Raw genomic sequence first — 22,787 nt, forward strand, 5'->3', positions numbered from 1 at the left:
ATACAGGAATGAGGGTCTCCTGGAATCTTTATACCAGACACACGTTTCAGATGCTTCAAAACGTCATGCCAGCAAGTAGCACATTTTTCGGTAGACCACAGCATGTGGATATCTTTATCAATCCCCAAAGACCAACACAAATCGAAAGGCAACGCTTTAAATGTAGACTGGACTGTCTACATTGTCGCTGGAAAGAGTGACTTGCCGGTGCCGTGGGTGCAGCAGGACCACGAATTTAAAAAGCAGAAGGCGAGTTGGTAGGCCAGTGGGCAATCTTATTTTGCTGCTGTGCCAAGCAGGCCATCAGGCTAGGCTTTGCTAGTCTTTACTTTCTCTGTGGTTCTCCCATCTTCTCTCACCCTCTCGCTGCTCTCTCTCTCTCTTCTGCAGGAGCTATGCATTCACGCCTGTCCAGCGAGTTTCCCCCAGTCTTCAATGGGACACCATTCCAAGAACAAATCTAGCAGAAAAGCAGCTGATTACCAACAGTGTCAGCAAAACCCTCCACCTGCAGGTAAGGAACCCATGCACTCTGGCAGTGTGACACAGGAACCTCTCAGGGTCCCTGCACAGTGTACCGGCTCGTGATCTCAGTATCACCCCGGTCTGCCACTCTCAGTGATTCTCCAACGTGGGTCTGGGTAGGTGAGATGTCTGTGGTGTGTCTTAGACCCCCACTAGATGGCTGCGAGACCCCGGCGGTAGGTGGTGCGAGTTCTATTAATTTAGAAGACCAGCTATACTGAGCAGTCTCTTCCGGGTCTTCTTGGCCTCTGCCATTCTTTGTGGGGGGTAGGGGGTCATGTGAAGGCATGTCCGCTCTCTGTGCTAGGTGGAGGAATGTGTTTGTGAGTCTGTGTGCAACCGGCTTCACGGACACTGGGATGTCGTGGCATCTAGACCACTGTACCATCACTTGGACATGGTGTCCGAGTAGGGTAACCACACATGCAGGTTTGAACCAGAACAACCCAAGTTTGGGCTGATCCATGTGGGTCAGAAGGTAAACCGCCACATAGCGCCATATGCAATGTAGTCCTACAGATTGTTACAGAGGTCATACAGTTTATTGATGTACTAGGGGCCCATGAATTTCTGAAAGATTTCTATTGAGTTATTGGATTGATTTGGATTGTATTATAACTAGTGTTAGATTTTACCAGACTTTGAGTACGAGGGGAACTTTATGAGACTGTCATCGAGCTTCCACTTTCTAGCTCTATTTTTCAATTATATCTAAGGCGGCAGTGACACAGCTGCGCAGCAGGCGGTATTAAGTGAAATGGTCTTTTTACATTTTTTGATTAAAAAAAAGACAGATTTGAAAGGACTGCTCAGAGACCGCTTCGAGCTGTCTTTCTAAATCATACTGTCTTACCTCTGCCACACACGAGTGCGTGCATGGTCTGATAGGAGTGGCCAGACGAGGGAAGGTGCAGGACCGAGGGATGCGTTTTTTATATGGATAGTGTGTGTGTGTGTTTGCATGTTTGGGAGTGAGTGTGTGTCTGTGTTGGGAGATGTAGGGGGGCATGGTATCACAAGTATGACACTGACACAATAGGTATCATTTGTAAAAACCTTCATTGAAGTTTCTGCGGTGGGAAAACTCCAAATCTGCCCTATGACTAAGATGGGAGTAGTCTCGACCATCAAACGATAAACAAAACAGTCCTAGTAGAGTCTGTCAAATCGAAATTGCCTATGCTAACAAAAATCTAATGCCTGCCCTATGTCTTGTACAAAAAGTGTATAAAGGGGAAATGAATGCAAAGGAAAGAATCAGTGTTCAAATAAAAAAAGGTAGCTGAACCAGCTCTGCTCCCCACGTTAGACCACACGGAGTAAGGCAGTCCTTGTAGGCAGGATAACACACTCTGGCTCGGGTTCTCAGTACAAAAAACAGTTGCAAAACGTGTTTCGAGCCCTGTCTGGCCTTCCACGTTTAAGTCTCTCTTTGAAACCTTCAAATATTGATTCAGCACAAAGTTCACATAGGACCCCCGCTGTCAGGCTCAGACCTCTTCAAACACAGTTCACGTGGTCCCCCTCTGTTGGGCTCAGAACACTTCAAACATAGTTCACATGGGCCCCCTCTGTTGGGCTCAGAACACTTAAAACACAGTTCACATGGGCGTGGCCCCCTCTGTCAGGCTCAGACCTTTTTAACACAAAGTTCAACAAAACTTGCAAAGGGCCTTCCTTCCCCAAGCTTATTTAACTTCTGGTCTACCTTAACTGGGCTCAGACCACTTTCGGGTGTCGAAGACTTTCGAATGTGCGTGGCTTTCTTTACAGACCTCCGCAGGAACACTTCGACTAAAAGTTCAAATTTCAACTTCCACTCTCCCATTCTTTAGGAAGTAATTCTGCTTACTTTGTTTTTGTACTTCATTTGCTTTATCGTTTCAAACAATGCACCTTTCACTGAGACTTTCGAGTGGGCTACTTCCTTTCTCTGGGCCACTCTGTTACTCAGTATCGCTGATTCCCCAGCTGTCTTTTACTTCAAAGTTCATTCACAGGTCTGCCTTTCCACGCGTCTCATCCACATGCGTGCAGCCATCACTTGTTACATACTGTTGACACTTCAAACTTTCTTTAACACACACAGGACTCTCAGGTCACTTGCCAACTCACCGACTGTGTGTGTTTCTTTTTTTTTTTTGGTTTTCCGATTCCAATTCATGAGTCAAGGTTAGTACCACAGGCTTGGCCTCACCTCCCCAACTCTGCCGCTCACCCGGGAGGGTCGCTGGCATCCTTGAAACACAATGTAGTCTTCACTTGCAGGGTCTGGCTTTCTCCACGTGTCTTTTGTGGCCTTTTGGAGGCAACAACCTCCAGTAGGGAACTCTTGGGTTTTCCGACACGCTGCTTTCATCCCTTGGTCTGTCACTCTGCTCCAGTAGGTTTGCCTTCGCCCTGTGTCTTTAGGTGTCGCCTTTTATTCATGGTTGGAGAGCTAATTGGTATCAAGTGTGTGCACTTGAAGTCAAGTGACTGACTTCACCTGACCTGATTAACAGGAAATGTCCAGTACGATGTATGAGAGTTAGTCTTGTTACTCTCAGTCACCCTCTTCCTCGGTCCAGTGATCGTGTAAAAAGGGGGGGGGTTGGGACCTCAGAGTATCTTTCAAAATAGGACGAGGTAGATGAAGAAAAAGAAAAAAGGGAGGAATACCATGTCTCACCATTGGCAGCCTCACCCCAGCTCCCCGAAGAACCCTCACCAAGGTGAGCCTCCCACACTGGTCCACCCCCAGGGTCTGGATCCAAAGGCGATGGCCGTGCCCTGGCCACCTGAAAGAGAGATCCCTGGGGACAAACAGGTGAGACACCCTCTGGTTTCTCACAGAGAGGAGGGGGGAATATTGTACATGAGCTTGTCCAATCTATCATCACCACTAGACAGTGTTTTGGGTACGTTTTCCTCACATTAGGTTTTGGAGGATGGCATAATATGTTGCTTGATAACGTTCAATCTTTACCATTCTAATCCACTCTCGCAAAATCACTGTTTGAGAAATCTCTGTTCCTGATCCCTCACAAACTTGCTCCCATCACACCAAAGAGAGAACCTAATAAACGTCAATGTCTATTGATAAACGTATGACCAGCAGTTAAGAATAGATTCCTATCGGTAACAGGAGTGGAAACGCTGGGAGGACAGTGGTACAGGGGTGAGAGGGAGAGGAGGTAAAGGGAAGGGGCAGAGGAAGAGGGAAGGGAGGCGGTCACATGGGTACAGGTGCATGGAGGTTGGGGAGTACGAGTAATGTTTGATCCAATCCGTAATGTTGTTTGGGGATTCGACTCTGCACAAAACTTAATAAACAGTTTGTTAAAAATTAGATTCCTAATACACGACCTAACTTATTACATTGGACTTACTTTTTTACCAGAAACCTAGATCACGGAGGATATAGTTGATATTTGTGTTTTATAAAGTGCAAACGTTCACCCTCTGTTATCTTGGCACTATAGATTAAGAGAACAAATATGATAATTCCAGGTCAGCGGGAAGAAGTTAGAACCAAGTGAGGAAAAGGGATGCTATATGAATTTAAGGAGTACTAAATGAATGCGTTTCAAGTTTCTTCCTAAGCGACAAAAGGTTAATCTCTTTCCGGATGGACAAAGGTATCGCATTTATAGCCTGGCAGCCTGTATCAAATATGCAGGTCCTCCCTCACTCATTCTGAAACGGTGGGGGATATGCACCAATCTTTCATTGCCTGATCTTAGGGCATGCCTCTGCGTGGACCATTGAAACCTTGGTGAAAATGGTGTTTCAGATGAAGAATTTAGGTTTTAAATACAATGCTTAGGCTCTTGAACTTAACTCTTTTTTTAAACAGGGAGCCAGTGAAGTGCGTGCAGATCAGGTGTGATATGGTCAGGTATCTTAAGCTTCATTTGTATTTTGGCTGCTGTATTCTAAATTCTCTGCAGCCTTTTCAAAGAAAAAGAAGAAAGGCCCAAATAAATATCATTATTGTAATCCAAACTTGGTGAAGGTATTCATCACCATAACCTGGCGTGCAAAGGTGAGGTAAGGCAACAGATGTCTGATTTCCCCCAATAAAGAAGAATCAGGATTTAGTGATAGCCCCCAGCTGTATGCAAAGAGTTAACCAGTATGCAGAGAGTTATCCAGTATGCAGAGAGTTATGCAGTATGCAGAGAGTTATCCAGTATTCAGAGAGTTATCCAGTATGCAGAGAGTTATCCAGTTTTCAGAGAGTTATCCAGTTTGTGGAGGGTTATCCAGTACACAGAGAGTTATCCAGTATGCAGAGAGTTATCCAGTATGCAGACAGTTATTCAGTATGCAGAGTGTTATCCAGTATGTGGAGAATTATCTAGTACACAGAGGGTTATCCAGTATGCAGAGAGTTATCCAGTATGTGGAGAGTTATCCAGTACACAGAGAGTTATCCAGTATGCAGAGAGTTATCCAGTATTCAGAGAGTTATTCAGTATGCAGAGAGTTATCAAGTATGTGGAGAGTTATCCAGTACACAGAGAGTTATCCAGTATGCGGAGAGTTATCCAGTATGCAGAGTGTTATCCAGTACAGTATGCAGAGAGTTATCCAGTATGTGGAGAGTTATCCAGTATGCAGAGAGTTATCCAGTACCCAGAGAGTTATCCAGTATGCGGAGAGTTATCCAGTATGTGGAGTGTTATCCAGTATGCCGAGAGTTATCCAGTACCCAGAGAGTTATCCAGTATGCGGAGAGTTATTCAGTATGTGGCGTGTTATCCAGTATGCAGAGAGCTATCCAGTATGCAGAGAGTTTCCAATATGCAGAGAGTTATTCAGTATGTGGAGAGTTATCCAGTGTGTGGAGTTATCTTGTCCTCCCTCTGTCTTCCCTTCCTTGTCTTGTCGCGCCTAGAAACACATGTGTACAGGCACCTTATTAATGACATATCATATCACATATCATATCATATCAGTTCATTATCAATCTTGTTCTGTTTCTCGACATTGGCCGGAGTTGTCGGGCCCGAAAGATGCATTCCAGAGGGATGGGCTGGAGTTAACAATCAAAATCCAAGTTTTAGCTGGATTAATTTTCAGAAATGTAGCAGCAGACCAACATTTGATAGCAGCAAGGCAGTTTCTGACATTTTCACTCCATAGGCTGTCAGAAGGTTTGAAATCTAAGATGATGTGAGTATCAACTGCATAGTTGTCAAAAGATATCCCAGAGCTGGTTATTAAATCCATTAGGGGCTGCAGATAGAGGTTGAAAAGCAGAAGGGACAAGGCAGACCCCTGAGGTATGCCACAGCCCACAGTGTATTGATGGGAAGTAGAATCATCTATGCGTACTTCATGACGTCTATTACCCAGGAATGAAGTTAACCACGCAGTTACTGTGCCATGTAATACAAGGTTCTCCAGCCTTGATTCCAAAGTCTGATGGTCTATGGTATCAGATGCTGCGGAGAGATCTTGCAGGATTATGGCACCAGCCTTTTTTGATCCAATCTCAACTTGAGATCATGAACAGTGGCTGTGGTTATCATTTCAGTACTGAATATATCAGAGCCCTGTGTCACCAAACAGGGTGGTGACCTAGCTATCATTTTAAAATCTGAATAAAATATTTCTATACTGTCAAGCCTAACCATCTCGACACCTGAATCGCTCACTGTCCAACTTCAATGTGAGCCTTCTGATTTTGTTAATTTATTATTAATTTATAGACTAAGAGTAATTTTTTTATGAACTTTCGGAAGATCTCCTTGACTTATTCCTGAAAAATGCGAAATGTATAGTCGTGGCAGATGTTGATTTATAGTCTGCTTTGTTTCTGTTTGATTCCTTGCAAGGTTTTAGTCTCTCGGCACCAGTGGTTGGTCCCTCCCTGGACCATCTCTTTACCTGGTCTTTGGAAATTGTTGGTAGCTCCCTGCTTCCTTTTTCCTGGCTTGATCCTTTTAGAATACCTTTTTGCAATCCCTGGTACCTAGTCAGAGAAAGTAAAACTCCTGCCAAATCCTCGAGTTCTCTCTGGTTTCTGGGAACCCTATCTGTAAGGAATTAACAACAGATATTCTAGTCCCTATTCCCCTGCCCCCCCGGCCCAATTTGGACTGATAACCCAAATGAGTTGCCCCAAGACGTAGAGTCCTGCACCACAAGAATTATTTATAAACTTCTCCTGCTTTCTTTGGTCAGAGCACGTGCCCCACAGAAGCAATGTAAAAGATGGACCTTTTTGAAACGGAATCTCTTACGATGCAAAGTTAGGAACCTGGAGAGGCGGTGGTGGTGCCCTTACACTAGCGAGGACTATAGAGAATGTAGGCCACAGCAACTCTAGTATGAGAAAGGGATGGTAAAGGCAAAGACATTAGACTATCTTTAGAAGATTGAACGTCCTCCTAATATATCTAGGAAGGTCTTTGCAGCAGTTAATGAGATCTTTAGTGGGACAGACATTACCCCTATAGTTCTTTCACAATTATTAGCTAAACAACTAGTCCAGAACTTTACACATATAATTGAGAAAACCAGGAACAACCACCATTTGACGTTTGCGTTTTGCAGTTCGTACAAAGGCCCACATCATCACAAAAGATACTTGATCTTTGAGAAACTTAGATAGACATGGACTTTCTCCTCTCCTGTCCCCTGCCAATTTCCTGGCTCTCCACACGATACACCACCTCCTGGGGTGATTCTTGGTCTCTGCCCTATTTTTTAAGAGGATATCTTATGTCTTTTTAATGCTTCTTTATCTTCTGGGATTTCCCCCCTGCCTTGAAATGTTCAGTGATCAAACCTCTCTTAACAAATCCATCTCTGAATCCTACTGGACTGGCCCATTTTCACCCCATCATCCAATTACCTTTTTTTTTCATCCAGGCAACTGGAGAGAGTCATAGTGACCTTGATTCAAACTTTCATCAGGGGTTGGGAATTACTGGACGATGCTCAGGTGGGCTTACACCACTTTGCAGCACTGAACGTATCACTATCTCAGTCTTAGATCAGCTAAGAGGGAAAGAAGATAAAGATGGAAGCGGCGCTCTGATGTTGTTGGATCTGTCAGCAGTGTTAGATATGGTCGTCCATCAAATCCTTTCTGAGAGGCTTTATAATTTATGAGTTCTTAAATGTATTCCATCCTTTCTAACAGCATTCTCAACAAATCCAACTATGTCTTATTTCCTCTCAGACGCTCCCTTTCCCCCACACTTTTGAATCTGTATCTGTGGGGTTTAATGGGGTGATATGTCACTTTGAGGCAGGCTGCTCCTGTCGGTAACGGCCCGCTGTAATGCTGGAAATGCATTGGGGGGATAGGGCCTCCCTGTCCTTGTCCTGTACTCCCCTATCATGTGTGTTCTGTGTTATTTTCTGCACAGGAGTCTAGTGGGGACCCCTGGTAGTGCAGCTCTTCCTCTTTTTGGTTCTGTTGAACAGAGACCCGTGGGATACCCTTGTGGCACCCATGGGTGGGGGTATAACCCTGTACCCCTAGTGTATGTTTTTCCCCACCTGGTTGTTGCCCACTGAGCAGGGTGTGGGCTGCTGGCAGCTTCATGCTGATATGACAGAAGCTCTGAGCATCCTCCTCTTTGGGAATGCCGAGGACCTGCCATAGGAATCAGTGGATTCCTGATAGGAGACAAGTCGACCCGTGGGGCCTCTTGGTTTCTTTTGCCTGTTACCTTGTTTTCCCAAAGTCCTAGGAAGCCCTGACTCTGTCCCTTCCCCTGACTGGCTGTTGGGTGGAAGAACCATATATGGTATTGTGGGGAAGTCCAGGCCAGACTGGCTGGAGGCTTCCTAGTGACTGTATGTTGTGGGTACACCCTTGGGGTGGGTCCTGTGTGAATAGAGTGTGTGACCAATATGCATTCTATGTTATGGGTGTCTGGCTTCTGTGTGTGTGACACAATGAATGAGACAGCCCTGCCTGAACCTGACATGAATGCAGTGTGGTGTGCTGAAAGGCTGGGTGCTTGCCCCAATCCAAATTCCTTGGTATGGGTGTCTGGGTGGAAGTGCATGCCCTGAATGCCTGTGAGCCTGATTGCCTGCCTGCCTGCATGACTGCCCTTCTGTGTGATTGGCTGACTGAGCCTGGCTCATCCAGAGTGAATGAGGGACAGATGTGTATATCTGGGAACCTCTCACCTCCCAATTCGTTCAGAAGCTAAAGTTGAAACTTGAAGCTCATCCTTGAAGCCCAGCTGGAAGAAGAAGATTCCTGCTGCATTTCCTTCGAAGTAATCTAAAAGCTGTCGAGTGTGTTGAGGAATGATCCGAGAGAGGACTTGGCTAGGTGACCTCTTCCCGAGATACAAGGGGCCATCGTGAAAAAACTGCTGTTCTTCATTGAGGCACCCTGGAAACCAGTTCTGTGAGTCTGACGTCTGGAGAAGGGGTCTGCCGAGAATCCTGAAGAGAGCACCTGGACATCGAGGCCATCAAAGTCCATTGACGTCGACTGGGGTTCAGAAGAGTTCTGTGACTGCTGTAAGCCAGTCATCTCGTGTTGCCCAGAAGCGGGGACAGCTTGAGGCTTTGCTGCTTGACGCCCTCAGCCGAGAAAGCTCCACTCTTGCCTAAGGACATTTTACATAGGGCTTCCTTGCCATCACCGTCAACCACTTTGTCCCGCCGGAGAAAGTTGAGGTCACCAGCTACTGAGGAGAGTCCGCTGGTGGGTTTACCACCACCAGAAGCCGACAAAGACGTCCTGAGAACACTGACGGAGTGAAGATCCGAGGTCCAGCCCGTGCTCGAGTCCCTATCGCCGAAGCTATCCCGAGGTACGTGCTGCGGATGCAGCACCGACAGGCCAGAGTACCGCCAAATGCGACTCCCGATACCCAAAGCCCGCTGCCAGGCCTGCATCCATCACAGAGTCTTATTTGCAGCACCGCACACTTTGCATCAAGGTTTACCGCACGCCACATCTTCCCAGGACTTCCCCAATCGATCATCGAAGAGCACAGCGAATGTCGAAGATGCAGCATCACTGTAAGTGTTCCACTTTTCTCTGAGGATCTTGACACGCAGTGACTCCTGCTTTAAAGGGGCGTCTGCCATTGAGGGGCACCATCGACGAACCATCGAAGAAACTCTTCCACTGCAGGTACATTGGGGTGGTTGAACTTTTTGACCAGGAAGCAAGACTTCATTTATGGACTGGGCTTGTTAATACTTTTATTGCAGGTTGCCAGGTGGGGGGATCCTCACTCAGAATTGTATATCACTCTCTGAAGAAAGCATTCTGCCATTGCTTAACCTTGACCTGCGTTCTTACCTATTGTCTATGCTGATAGACCTTACTGCATGATTTGTGTGCTCCATTATGACTGCCAGCAGTTGATGCATTTTAAAGTAACCTAAAGTCTAAGTGTGGTACCACATAAAAATTGTATATATTTGTCATTTTAGAATTACCACAGTACACATTGTGTTATTGAATTGTGTACATATCTCTGAACCTTATTTACATAAAGAACTATGTTATCACTAACATTGGGTATGGACATATCTTTGTTGGGGGATTGGGGACTACACTGTACTTAAGAACAAGCCCACATCACCTCCTGAGACCTTAAGCCTTGATTGCTCGTCCATTGCTACCGCATAGAGAATCTTGGCTGGGCTGCTCTGTGCCTCTACTCTGCCATATAGAGAGCAGGAGTACAGCTACCCCCTCCAGTCTTTACACCCACCACCCAAGTTAAGGGCCTTAGCGAAGCAAGGCTCTCTTAACAAGAGCGATGGTGCCGTTACCGACATGGTCGGCCTGCCGCTGTGGGGCATATCGCCATTAGCACCTGTGTAGCTCCCTACATGGGTCTTAATGGCTCCCTGTAAAAAGCCGAATTATATTCAAGAGCAAGTGCTTGCTTTTTAGAAGTCTTCCACTTCTTAATTCGAACACCCTCTCAAATAACATATGCCTGCATAAATCAACCCGATTTTTAAGATCTGATAAGGGCAGAAAGATTATCATACCTAGATATCGTAAAGAGAGGCAGAGGCAGCGTCCCTTTGGAGTACAGGCGGCACAAATCTGGAACCCCTTACATGCGTCCCTCTGTAGAGAGTCTAAATGACTGACTTTCCAGAAGCGGCCCAAAACCTTGCTTTCCAATTTGTCGTAGGCCAATGCTGCTCTTGATCCCTGCGACACATCCATTTTGTAGCAGCATAATACCTTCGTTTGACCGCAGTGCTTAATAAAACTCCATATAACTTAACATATTGGAGCATGGATCTACCTTTCTTTGTGTAACACAGAATGGTCACCCCACGAGGCTGTGGGGTGACCATTCTGTTAGGGTTAGTAGAAAGCTGCTAGTTGAAGCGCAGTGTGGTTCAACGCTCAGAAAGCAGTCTCCACTTCTGATGGTGTCCATGCCACTTCTCTCCTCCTCTTTCTAACCAGCCATCTTTTCATTGAATAACATAATTTGGGTTCCACTGATGACATCATCGGCCAGTGGTCATGTGATTCTCCCCCGGCTTTGGGTAGTATGTTACCGCCAGAGGCTTGGTTTGTGTTTACATTGCTTGAAGTTATAGAAAGTACATGGTCCGAGGTGGCTGTGGCTCCACTTTCTTCTATTCTGGTCTAAGTAAAAGCAAGGTGGCAGGAAGCTAAGACTGGTTGGGTGTAAGAGCAGTTATGGAATGTAACCACCTAAGGACGAGTATCCATGGCACCGTGCTGCGTGCCCGAGTCGCAGAGCTTCCGCGGATCCGCCTGCAGGCCAGCACGACAGCGAGATCTATGAAACACATTGATTGGACAGTCCTGGAAGCAGGTGCCTTACAAAAGATTTCAGCAGTGAACAGTTGGCACGTGATTTGTTGATGATTGAGCTGAACAGGGTATATGCCAGATGCAAAAGAAACATGCCACGTGCCTTTACGGTGGGTAGGGAGGTAAGGGGCATCTACGAGTAGATCATAGTAACTGTGATGGTGGTAGAGAGGGGGGCATCAAGCGCAGGTGGTACTGCTTTTGGAAAGGGTGTGTGATCTATCAATTTATAAGAGATGGAGCTTCCAGGATGAATTGTGTGAATTTTAGTGACTTTTTTATGTTGGGGAAAAGGAAGTGCCAGCAGGTGGAGGTAAGAAGAGAGAAGTATCAGTAATGGGAGGGTGTACAAGGCGGGCAAGAAATGGGCTCATTATAGAGGTTCCTAAAATAAAGGGTATGAGGGGAGTAGCGAGACAAAGAGGTCGCCAGGTGGCGCTGAATGCACCTGAAGACAAGAAGTAGACATTTGTAGAAGGACCGGTTGTGCCTGGAGAGCCAGCCAGCATGAAGGCAGCGGGGAGGGGTGCGGGAGGAGCCAGATCATTTTTACAGGATTCTGGTGGCAAAGTTGAGGATTTTCTCAAGGGCAGCATAGAAGAAGAGAGGGTGTCCCCAGGAGGAGACTTCAGCGTCGGTCAAGGCAATTGAGGACCAGCGTGAAGATGAGCGATTCAGTGATATTGTAGGAGAGGAGGGTCAGGTTATCTGGATGGATCCCGGCACCAGCGACTGCAGAGGTGATGAAGTGCTGGAGATCTAGATTCCTGACATTGTGTGCCTTCAGGGAGGGTCTGAGGAGCTCAGGGGGAAATGAAATTGGAGCTGGGTGGTAAGAGGTGGCAGATGACTTCGGTCTTCGAGGAGTTCAGAATAAGACAAAGAAGCACCATCCAGTGGCGATGGCGGAAAGGTGGTCGGAGAAGTTATCCATCGAAAAAAATTGAGAAAAAAAAGAGTAGGAGAAAATGCCGAATACCGCACTGAAAAAACCCCAAAATAAAAACATTGAGTAAGGGGAGCAAGGGTTGGCTGGGTGTCCCCCCCCTCCATACTCAACAATAATGGAGATCAGGGGTGTCCCCCACTTCCCTAAAAAGGAAAGCGGGGTACAAAGAAAGTTTAAAAAAAGAAGGAAAAAAAGCACCCTGAGCCGGATGTTCTGCCTCTCAATGTGGAGGCGGAACTCACGTTGCAGCGGAGCATCAGGTAAGTGGGCTGCAGAGGTAAGTATGGATGGCAGGGGGCGGAGGTTGGGTGGATAGCAGGCAGGGGGTGATGTCTGTGATTATTTCGGAACAGGCATTTTGAATTTGTCATTTTCAAATTCGACATTTTCGTGTACGAAAGAATCACGTACATCCGTCAGAGACAGACAAGAAGAAAAAGATCCGGGTAGTAGCAGAAAAGAGGAGATACAAGAACAGTGGATATGTAAGGCGTAAAAAGCACTGAACCCAAAGCGAGCCTTGGGGGACTCCCACCGGAAGAGGAGAGGGATCGGAGGAGCCAGTGTTCCGGGTATGCAGGGTGTAATGTCCACGTGGTATACACCACGTGGGCAAGTTAATAAATAGGAGCAAGAAAGCCTGCAAAGGGCAGTCTACGCTCTGAAACCAGAGAGACATTGTCTGTGTCCTCCTTGCGTGCCTGCTTACCCGGGCGCACACACCACACTGGCGACGAGGACAGTGGACACCAACCCGCCGCAGCCCCCACCCACGGCAGCAGACTAAGCGGATCCACACCGTGTCCTTCACTGCCTGGTGCTTGGGCATGATCCGACAGCCCACGAGGAAGGCTGCGAACCACAACACTGTGCCTCCGGCACCCCAGAGGCCAGCTGACTTGTGTCACACCCACCTTCTCGGTGCCTGGGTGTCAGGAGAACGACATGGAGGAGGCAACGTACATAAAGTAAGCGCACCATCAGCGCTGCTCCGTGCGGAGGCATCATCCATTCCCGCCCACGCTGAACGTTCCAATCTCACTCTGAACACTCTAATCACAGTGCAAGGCCCACACAAGAAGGCTGTGCACGGCCCCCAGTAGCAGGAAACACCCTCCACAATAAAGACATGCGGCCTGGCTTTTAGGATAAGAAGACGACCCCTGCACCCATTCTTCAGAGATCCTGGAGAAACCTGAAAAAGCCAAATATCCTGTCCAGCTGTGACACCTGCGAAGAAACCTGAAACCTGACTGAAGAAGGCCTGGCAACCAACTTCTGCTGCAGTCCTGGTGGAGCCCTGTTTTGCTCGTGATCTTCAGTAGGCCTGCAAAGGTGGTACGACCCTTGGAGTGGAGGGACCATCCATTCCCGATGTCTGCTCGATGCCCTGCCAAAGACAGCCTTCAGAAGTGCGCTGGAACCATCCTGTGGCTGACCAGCTTAGTTTTTGGGCTACCATGCTAGTGATGTCACCATACCGAGGTTCGGCATGATACTTGGTGGACCCTCAGCTGCCACTACAAGGCTACCTTCTGCCGACTTCCGGAGTCCTAGCAGAAAGGGGATCCGAGATAGACCAGAAAGTCCGACTGTGGCTACTGAGTCCTGTTATATAGCTGTGCACGGCGTGCACCATCTGAAAACTGCTTACCTGACACAAGTCCAGTCCTGAGAGGGGTGCTGCATTTAGCGTTTTTGCTTTCTTCGAGCGAGAGTCCTTGTGCCAGCAAAAGACACCAACCGGAGTGGAGCTCGAACCTGCAACCACTGAAAATCGAAGACTGCAGATTTCAGTTGGAAAATTTGGATAAGTCATAAAGATTTTAACTTATCCCTATACTCCCATTATAAGTCAATGGGCTTATAATAATCCTATTTCTAACACTTTTGGCTTTGCCATACCTTGCCTATGCAAGACCTCTGACTGTTGGGCTACTTTTGAGCATCAGAATACCTTGAACCCTAACCCTAAGAACCCTACACTGGACCCCAGAGACCCTACCTGCATTTTTTCCTGAATCCTAAATTCTGTGGACCTGTATCCTGAACAATAAGGCACAAGGCCCCTGGCAAATTAGGGTTGGACAATTTTAGCTAGGGACCCTCTCTGTGGACCCTTTTGTGCATAATACTTGTCTAACCTTTTCTTTGCAGGAGTATCTGATTGGTATTATGCATTTGAACCAAATTAATGTATATATGTTTAGTTTGATAGTGTTGTGTGAAAGGTCTACCTGCTTGTATTCATTTTTCTACAGTGCGTTTTGGCCGTAATTAAATAACTGTATTTTTATACATCCTGTCTAAGTGTAACCTGTGAGTCCAATTGTGTGACCTCATTGTGGATCCTTTACAAGCTCACCCCCTCTGAAGAACTTAGCCTAGACCGCCTGTCACTGGTACCTAAACTGGTTTGGCTATAGCTTCATAGAGTTGTTCCTGTCATTATATAGGTTGGCCTTCTGTACATTTGTCCACCAGGCCAGAGTATAGAAAATCCATCGTAACAGTGGGTAGGTGAGAGTTTGCATAGGTTAGAGTTTGCGCAGGTGAGAGTTTGCGTAGGTGAGAGTTTGCGCAGGGTAGACTGATGAGAGGAGATAAGGGGGGTGAAGTACTGGACTTGGTGGGTAGGGGAGAGTTTGCATAGGTGAGAGTTTGCGCAGGTGGGAGTTTGTGCAGGTGAGAGTTTGCGCAGGTGAGAGTTTGCGCAGGTGAGAGTTTGGCAGGTGAGAGCGAAGAGAGGAGATAAGGGGGGTGAAGTACTGGACTTGGTGGGTAGGGGAGAGTTTGCATAGGTGAGAGTTTGCGCAGGTGGGAGTTTGCGCAGGTGAGAGTTTGCGCAGGTGAGAGTTTGCGCAGGTGAGAGCGAAGAGAGGAGATAAGGGGGGTGAAGTACTGGACTTGGTGGGTAGGGGAGAGTTTGCATAGGTGAGAGTTTGCGCAGGTGAGAGTTTGCACAGGTGAGAGTTTGCGCAGGGGAGAGCAAAGAGAAGAGATAAGGGGGGTGAAGTACTGGACTTGGTGGGTCGGAGAGAGTTTGCGTTTTTGAGAGTTTGCACAGGTGAGAGTTTGCGCAGGTGAGAGTTTGTGCAGGGGAGAGCGAAGAGAGGAGATAAGGGGGGTGAAATACTGGACTTGGTGGGTAGGAGAGAGTTTGCGTTTTTGAGAGTTTGCGCAGGTGAGAGTTTGAGCAGGTGAGAGTTTGTGCAGGTGAGAGTGAAGAGAGGAGATAAAGGGGGTGAAGTACTGGACTTGGTGGGTAGGTGAGAGTTTGCGTAAGTGAGAGTTTGCGCAGGTGAGAGTTTGCACAGGTGAGAGTTTGCGTAGGTGAGAGTTTGCGTTTTTGAGAGTTTGCGCAGGTGAGAGTTTGAGCAGGTGAGAGTTTGCGCAGGTGAGAGTGAAGAGAGGAGATAAAGGGGGTGAAGTACTGGACTTGTCAGTGTCCAGAGTTGTGAGTTCAGGGAGGACTTTGTGTATGCCGTAGGTGGTGCAGCGCTGTGAGATTCCCACCTCTACCGCAGGAGCAGAGTTCAGAGGCAATCCAAGGCTACAGGAAAAAGTTTTAAGCTGAGAAAGAACGGGAGCGGTAGTTGCCTTGATGCCTGTGGGTTTTGTGTGCTCTACAAATGTATGAATAAATAAATAAATAAGTTGAACCCGGGGTGCAAGTTCCACTAGTGGGTGACTGATCACTGCCACCACACCAGGGCGGGAGATGCCTCCAGCCAAACACCCCAATCTCGGTACTAGATCAGCTGGGAGTATAGATGATCCGACGGGGGTCTCCTAGAAAGCAAAGGGGAACAGTAGATGGCTGCACGCCTGGGTCCTTCAGGCGAGTGTGCCCCCCTGGATGCCAAGCCCTAGCCCCTGAGATGACCTGTGGCAAAGCACCACACAGTAAATTCAAGCTAGTGCATGTCTGGCCCCAACAGAAACACTGAGCATTTCAAATTTGGAGGAGTCCGACGTGTTGAAGCTGTGAGAAAGGTCCAGATTAGGAGGCGGTGCATTGGGAGATAAATTGGTCCAGTAGAAGGGAAGTGCAATGGGATTGTGTGTCCAGGTTAAAGACTCCAGAGCCAGGAGGGTGTGGTGAAGGGAAGAGTATCAAAGACTGTGTCGACCACATTAAGTGGTGAGCAGTAAAGTAGAACGATTGCGACTGAGGTGGCCATGAGGAGTGTGACATGTTCTTGGGAGACCAGAGTGAAGCCAGTCAGGGAATCACAGGCGTGGATAACACCCACTCCGGCACTTGAGGGAGGCACAGAGTGCCACTGGTGTCAGCTCAATCCAGATTCCCATTGGTGTGAGGACATGGAGTAGGTGGACAGCCCGAGTCCAAGCGATACTGTTTTCTTGCAGTCTGATCTTGAAAGGAAGACTCAACTTCTGGAGATCAAGATGTCTCTGGTCACGTTTGAGGCACAGCTTGTGTGAAGACCTTTTAGACATCTCACCTGTCATTACTGATGAAATTCCTGGGGCAGGGGTGAAACAGCACGGGCCCGAAGAGGGCATATGCAGCCAACAGAAAATAGTAGGTCATGCTTAAACATGCCAAATGCTGCCAAAATGCACTCTCCTGTGGCGAAAAACAAGAGTTACCTCCTGTTGGGCTTTCATCCATTTTGAGATGTGTGCAGCTGTAAACTCGGTGTGGTTGTGACTTCACCTTGTGTCTCTTTCTTCATCCTCTTTTCTTCTTGTTTGCCTTCCTGCAGTTAACTCCTTCCCTTCCTGCCAGGAGGCGCCTGTTGGTGGTGCGTCATGGTGAGCGGGTGGACCAGGTCTTTGGGAAGTCTTGGATTCAGCGGTGTCTTACCGCCGATGGTAAGTGCTTAGCGCCACTACTGAGCAAGGACGAGGCAAGCGAGCGTGCTCTGTGGAAAGACCAATGACAGCACGGCATTCCATGATAAACCTATGGAGAGTGCATAGCTCTCAACTCAAACGCATTTGGCGGGTGTCACCCGCCTTGCAAAGGGCTGACTCACCCACCAAGCCTCCTGCACGCCCATTCATTCCAATGGGCGTCTCACCCGCCAAAAACAAAATCGGGTGATTTCACCCGCCGTTGCGAGACAAATGATTGAGAGCTATGAGAGTGGATGGTACCAGTGGATGGTGCCAGTGGATGGTAGACATTCGCTGGTCCTGGCTGAACACCAGGTACTGACTGGCCTATAAAAGGGGTCCTCAAACCCTCTTGCAGTAAGTTTGCTCCGTTTCAAGCTTAGCCTCCTGTGGTCATTTGTGTAAGTTTCACACACACACACGAAGTTCTCATTGGTCACTAAATGCTCGGCTGTGTGCATTTCAGACTAGCAGGATGCGCAAGTTGATTAGCCAAGGTCATTTAGTGGGCGTTCCCAGTCAGATCACTGGGTGGGCGTGACACGTTCCTTTAAGCTCCAGAGCAGAGGCCTTCCTAAGGAGTGAGCATCCACACAACACTGCCAGGCCTCTCCTTAAAAATAGATGGACACCAGCACTCCACTTCACTGTGCAAAAATATACTTCAATTTTATTCTTCGCAGCAATTTAAAAGTGAGTGTCTGTTGCATACACTCAGTAAAGCAGCCGCTGCACCTGTGAATGTGCGTCACATCCTCAAGTTTGGACTTGACACTCTGTTAAGTTCCATGCTCTTCTTTGCCTCGGCAGCCATCTTGGACTAGTATTGTAGCGTTTGTGTAATATGCATCCTTCCTAATCACAACTCTGTTTTTTTATTATGTGAAAGCGAGTTCTGTATTGTGATGATTTCCCAATCATAACGTGGATGACAAGAGTACAAGAAGTAAGCTAAAAATAGCTTTGTTTTGTGTAGTTTCAGAGATATCCTACATTATTTTCCTTTTGTAAACACTGACGTATTCAGCACTGGCACCTTGGAGAACAATAATATACTGTATTGTACATTTCTAAATTAGTCCACAAAATGAGCCCTCAAATAAATGCTTCTTTTGTGAGGATTTAACATCTGGTGAATGTGAGTTTTCTGCCGACAGGATACCGGCAAGGTCAGAAAGAGGCCCATTGTGTTTTATTTCAATTAATCCTCAATACAAAAATATAAAAGGTTCTACCAACAGACACATTCTATCAAAGTTCTACTAGTGCATTCATACAGGATTATACACCCTCAATAATAAAGCACAGTGTGAGGGATATCAGCATTCATAAACAAACCCTTTACTTATTACATTCACTGATTTCCCAATTACTGTACCTTAGTTAATGCTCCTGATGTAGGTACTGTAAAGACCGGAGGGGGGGGTCTCTATATGGTAGAGGGGAGGCACAGAGACCCCTGCCAAGATTCTCTATTATGGCAACGTAGTCAAGCAATCAAGGCCTAGCTTTTCGGGAGGTGATGCAGGCTGGTTCTCAAGTACAGTGTAGTCCCCAAGCCCCCACAAAGGAATGTCCATACACTGTATCGGTTAAACACAGTCTTTATGTAATTAATATTCAAAGTCATATACATGATCACGATAACTCACTTTGTGCTCCGAAAATCAACAATAGTAAATATGTACAGTTCTAAAGTGGTACCACTAACGTTACTCGATCTTATTAAAGTGCATACGGTCAGAATGACACACAGATCAAAATAAAGAGGAAACCAGCAGTAGAGAGAGGAAGGAAAGCAGGATGGTTGAGCAATAGGCAGAGTACTGGTAACTACTGCTAAAAACACAGCTCTGTGTGGAGGTCCCCCCCACCTGGGCAACCTGTAGAAGAATGATACAAGCCCAGTCAATATATTGTTCACCCTTAGACTTCCCAATAGTTCTGCAACCCCAAAGTACCTTAGTGTTGTAGCATTCTACGTCGGGGAAATCGACTACCCTTCTTGAGTGTCCTCCCTTTCAGGCAGGAGTTACGGGTCGTCGAACGTCCGACGGAGAACAGGTCGAGCTACGACGGTGAAGTGGCTGCATCGTTCCTAGCGGTGCTCGTTGACAGGGAAGCTTAAACGTCCTGCAAGGAAGGGGCGTGCGGGGCACCCCGGTGTCGATAGTTCTGGACCGCAAAGAGTTGAAGAACTGTGGCCCAGCAAGGGCGTCGAGTCGTCAGCATCTCTGTGGTCTTTGGGTGGTGGGAAACCCACCAGTGGATGCTCCTCGGTGCGTCGACGGTCAGGCCTTCTCCAGCAGGATACAGCGGCGACGATGTGGACGAGAGCGTCCTTGGATCAATGAAGTTCTTAGGCAATGAGAGCACGGCAGCTCCGGTTGGCGACGGCGGTCGGCGACAGTGGCAGACAACAGTCCGGGCGCTTCTCCTTGAGTTCCGCAGCAGTCCCCGTATCGGGTCGACAGCCTGTCGAAGGTCTGTCTACCAGAGAGTTTAGGCAAAGATCAGCTGTGCACGATGGTCCCTCGTAGCTCGGGAAGAGGGCGCCTTACCAGGTCCACTCTGGGTCAGTTCATGAAGCACCGCAGCTTTCAGATTGCGAAGGAGAGCAACAGCAATTCTTCTCGTCCAGCAGGGCTCAAGGTTAAGCTTCACTCCAGTTACTCGACGTAGCGGACTTCAGCTTCTGAACACGATTCCTAGCAGTGAGAGGTCCCCAGATATACTGTTGATCTCCCATTCAATCCGCTGGGTCGCACTCAAGCATCCAATCACGACTACGGGCATTCATGCAGGGAGGCAACCAATCAGGTGCACGAGGTATTCAGGCCATTCACTTCTCTCCAGACACTCACAACAAGTTATGTGTATTGGGACAAGTACCGAGCCATTTAACACTCCAAACTGCATTCATACCGGTTTCGGGCAGGGCTGTCTCAACCATTGTGTCAAACACCAGATACTAGACAGTCATAACATAGAATGTATATTCGTCACACACTCCATTCACCCAGGTCCCACCCACAGGCGTACCCACAACATACGGTCGTTGAGAAGGCTCCAGCCAGTCTGGTAGGCACTTCCCCACACTACCATATACGGAACTTCCACCCAACAGCCAGTCAGGGGGAAGGGACAGAGGAAGGGCTTCCCGAGACTTCGGGAAGATCAGGGTAACAGGTGATGGAAGGCAAGAGGCCATGGGGGCCATTTTGTCTCCATCAGGAATCTACCGATTCCAATGACAGGGCCTGCGCATCCAAAAATGGAGGACGCTCAGGGCACCAGTCATTTCAGCATGGAGCTGCCACCAGCCCGTACCTTGCTCTGTGGGTCACACACAGGTGCCCAAAAACATACACTAGGGGCACAGGGTTTTACCCCTACCCATGGGTGCCATAAGGGTATCCCACGGGTCCGTTCACCAAACCAAAAGGAGAGAGAGCTGCCCCGCCAGGAGTCGCACATGAACTCCTGCACGGAAAACACGACAGAACACACGATAAGAGCAGTAAAGGACTAGGAATTGGAGGCCCTGTCCCTTCGATGCATTTCCAGCATCACAGGTACCACACCAAGTGAGTAAACATACCCCCTAATTCTGGACATAATACAAGTGAATGAATCTGTACAATTCTGGATCGACATGACCCTACATGTTATCATCAGGGGTAAACCTGTGACAAGCATAACATAGGCTGCGAGGATTAAGTTCAAAACTCTCTGCATCGTCCACAAAGCCTTCTGGGGCCTGGGGCCGCAATACCTGCAACTCTCTCTTCCTAAATATCTTCCTTCTCGAGCATTTAGCTCATCCGCCTCCAACTCCCTCAGGGTCAGTCGCTTCTCCAAGCAGCGAGTTGGTGGCAGATCTCTTTCTTAGGCTGGGCTCTCCCTCTGGAACAGGCTCCCTGCTGCCCTGAAAGTTGAGGAGAACCATCTCCGGTTCCGTAAGCACCTCAAAACCTTTCTCTTTGCTTCTGCTTTCTCTCCTCCTCTCCGGTGCTGACCTCCTGGGTGAATCTGAAACTGCACTGGTTACCTGGCCACCCTCTGATCTCGGGTCCAGGTCCCCTCCCCCGCCAGTCGCTCACCTGCACTGCCTTCCTGGCAACCCACGCACTTGGGGACCGTTTTCGGTATCCCTACAGTCCCACTCCCAGCACTCGACACCTGATGTCTGCACTTACCCTTGTAATTGCCACCTGCTGGCCGTACTTTTACTTATTGTTTATTTATTCTATTATCCCATGTACTGCACTGTCGCTCCCCCCGCACTTTCCTCCTTCCTCCTTCCCATGCACTTGCGCGATCTCAATGTCACTTGTCCTAGTAAGATCGCTGGCTCTGTCCTCCCTCTGTTCCCCCACCGTTGCCTTGTCGCGTCTTGAAACACTTGTGTATAGGTGCTTTATAAATGCCATATCGTATAATATCATTCAGAAATACATTGCAACCATGGACAAAAAGTAATCTAGAATGATTCTAATCATGGACCAAAATGAACCATTCATGTCTTTTAGTCCTGTAGATTCCCATCTTTCTAGTGTTCATTTCCATATTCAGGGCCCTATAAAACAAGAAGGACATCAGTTACTCTAATTTACATGATTATTTACACCACACCTAAATAAATCTAAAGAGAAATACAAAAAGTACCTAGGTGAATCCCGCTATTACTTCTTTCTAATTGTATTTGCTTATCTGTCCTCCCCATCTCATGGTTCTTCTGTGTAATCATTCATCAACGATATGGATCCTACAAAAAACCACAAACAGAGGACATGAAATGTACAAGTCCATGTAACACATCTATTCTTAAATAACTATCAGCACAAGCTTGAAAAATGACGGTGTCACTAGGTTCGTAGGGACTCCGAGGGACAAATGATCATAATGATCTGGGTTAATGTTCTGATTCTCATCCCCTGATTCCAAATAAACTCTGTGCCTATCTGGATGGTATTCAGGTCACTGTGAAATATAAACAACTTAGTTATTACCATGTCCCTAGATCCATTATATATCTCAGCTAGGTGCCTATATCAATGAGGAATCTATCCGTCTTGCCTTATTTTCATAGAGCATCTAGTATTGGAAACCGCGACTATTCCATCGGCATAACCGGCATAAACGGTAAGGTCCTGTTCTTCCTGGCAAAATGGCTGCCATTAAACCTGTCATGTTCCATCATTTTATGCAATGACATCATGACACTGATGTGATGATGCGGCGTGCTATAATGACGTGTATATCGCTGCAACGCTAGGCCATTGAAAATATCTGATTGATATAGCATAGCACTCTCGATGTTATTGAGACCAAATGGATATTTTGTGAACCAGAAAATTGGCCCCTAATGCTGAAGCAATTATTATTGTAATATATGTAATATTGCAATACGAACATGTGTTTGTAAATATCTCCCAGATTCAAAGACTACATTCTAAGTCACATTGTGCCATAAAAGTTAGATAGGTAGATATATGGGTATATTGATAGACAGATAGATAGATAGATAGATAGATAGATAGATAGATAGATAGATAGATAGACAGACAGACAGACAGATAGATAGACAGACAGACAGATAGAAATGGGAGATTTTGTTTTAAGAATTACTTTAATGTTACTAAGAATGTAGCC

At 47.2% G+C, this 22,787-nt stretch overlaps 1 protein-coding gene across 4 annotated transcripts in view; it reads left to right on the top strand.

The window, feature by feature from the left end:
* Window positions 1-22,787, top strand: part of UBASH3A (ubiquitin associated and SH3 domain containing A) — a 368,437-nt gene that overhangs the window by 246,500 nt on the left and 99,150 nt on the right. For all 4 annotated transcript variants that reach the window (XR_011283382.1, XM_069635649.1, XM_069635648.1 and 1 more), the window contains exons 7-8: window positions 391-514; window positions 17,000-17,108. Coding sequence is in view for 3 of the 4 variants with exons in the window: in XM_069635649.1 (XP_069491750.1) it covers window positions 391-514; window positions 17,000-17,108 (233 nt within the window). In the remaining variant the exon portion in view is untranslated. The remainder of the gene's footprint in view (window positions 1-390; window positions 515-16,999; window positions 17,109-22,787) is intronic.

The sequence above is a fragment of the Ambystoma mexicanum genome, chromosome 7p, assembly GCF_040938575.1.
Source record: "Ambystoma mexicanum isolate Mex_15411 chromosome 7p, UKY_AmexF1_1, whole genome shotgun sequence".
Classification (NCBI taxonomy): Eukaryota; Metazoa; Chordata; class Amphibia; order Caudata; family Ambystomatidae; genus Ambystoma; species Ambystoma mexicanum.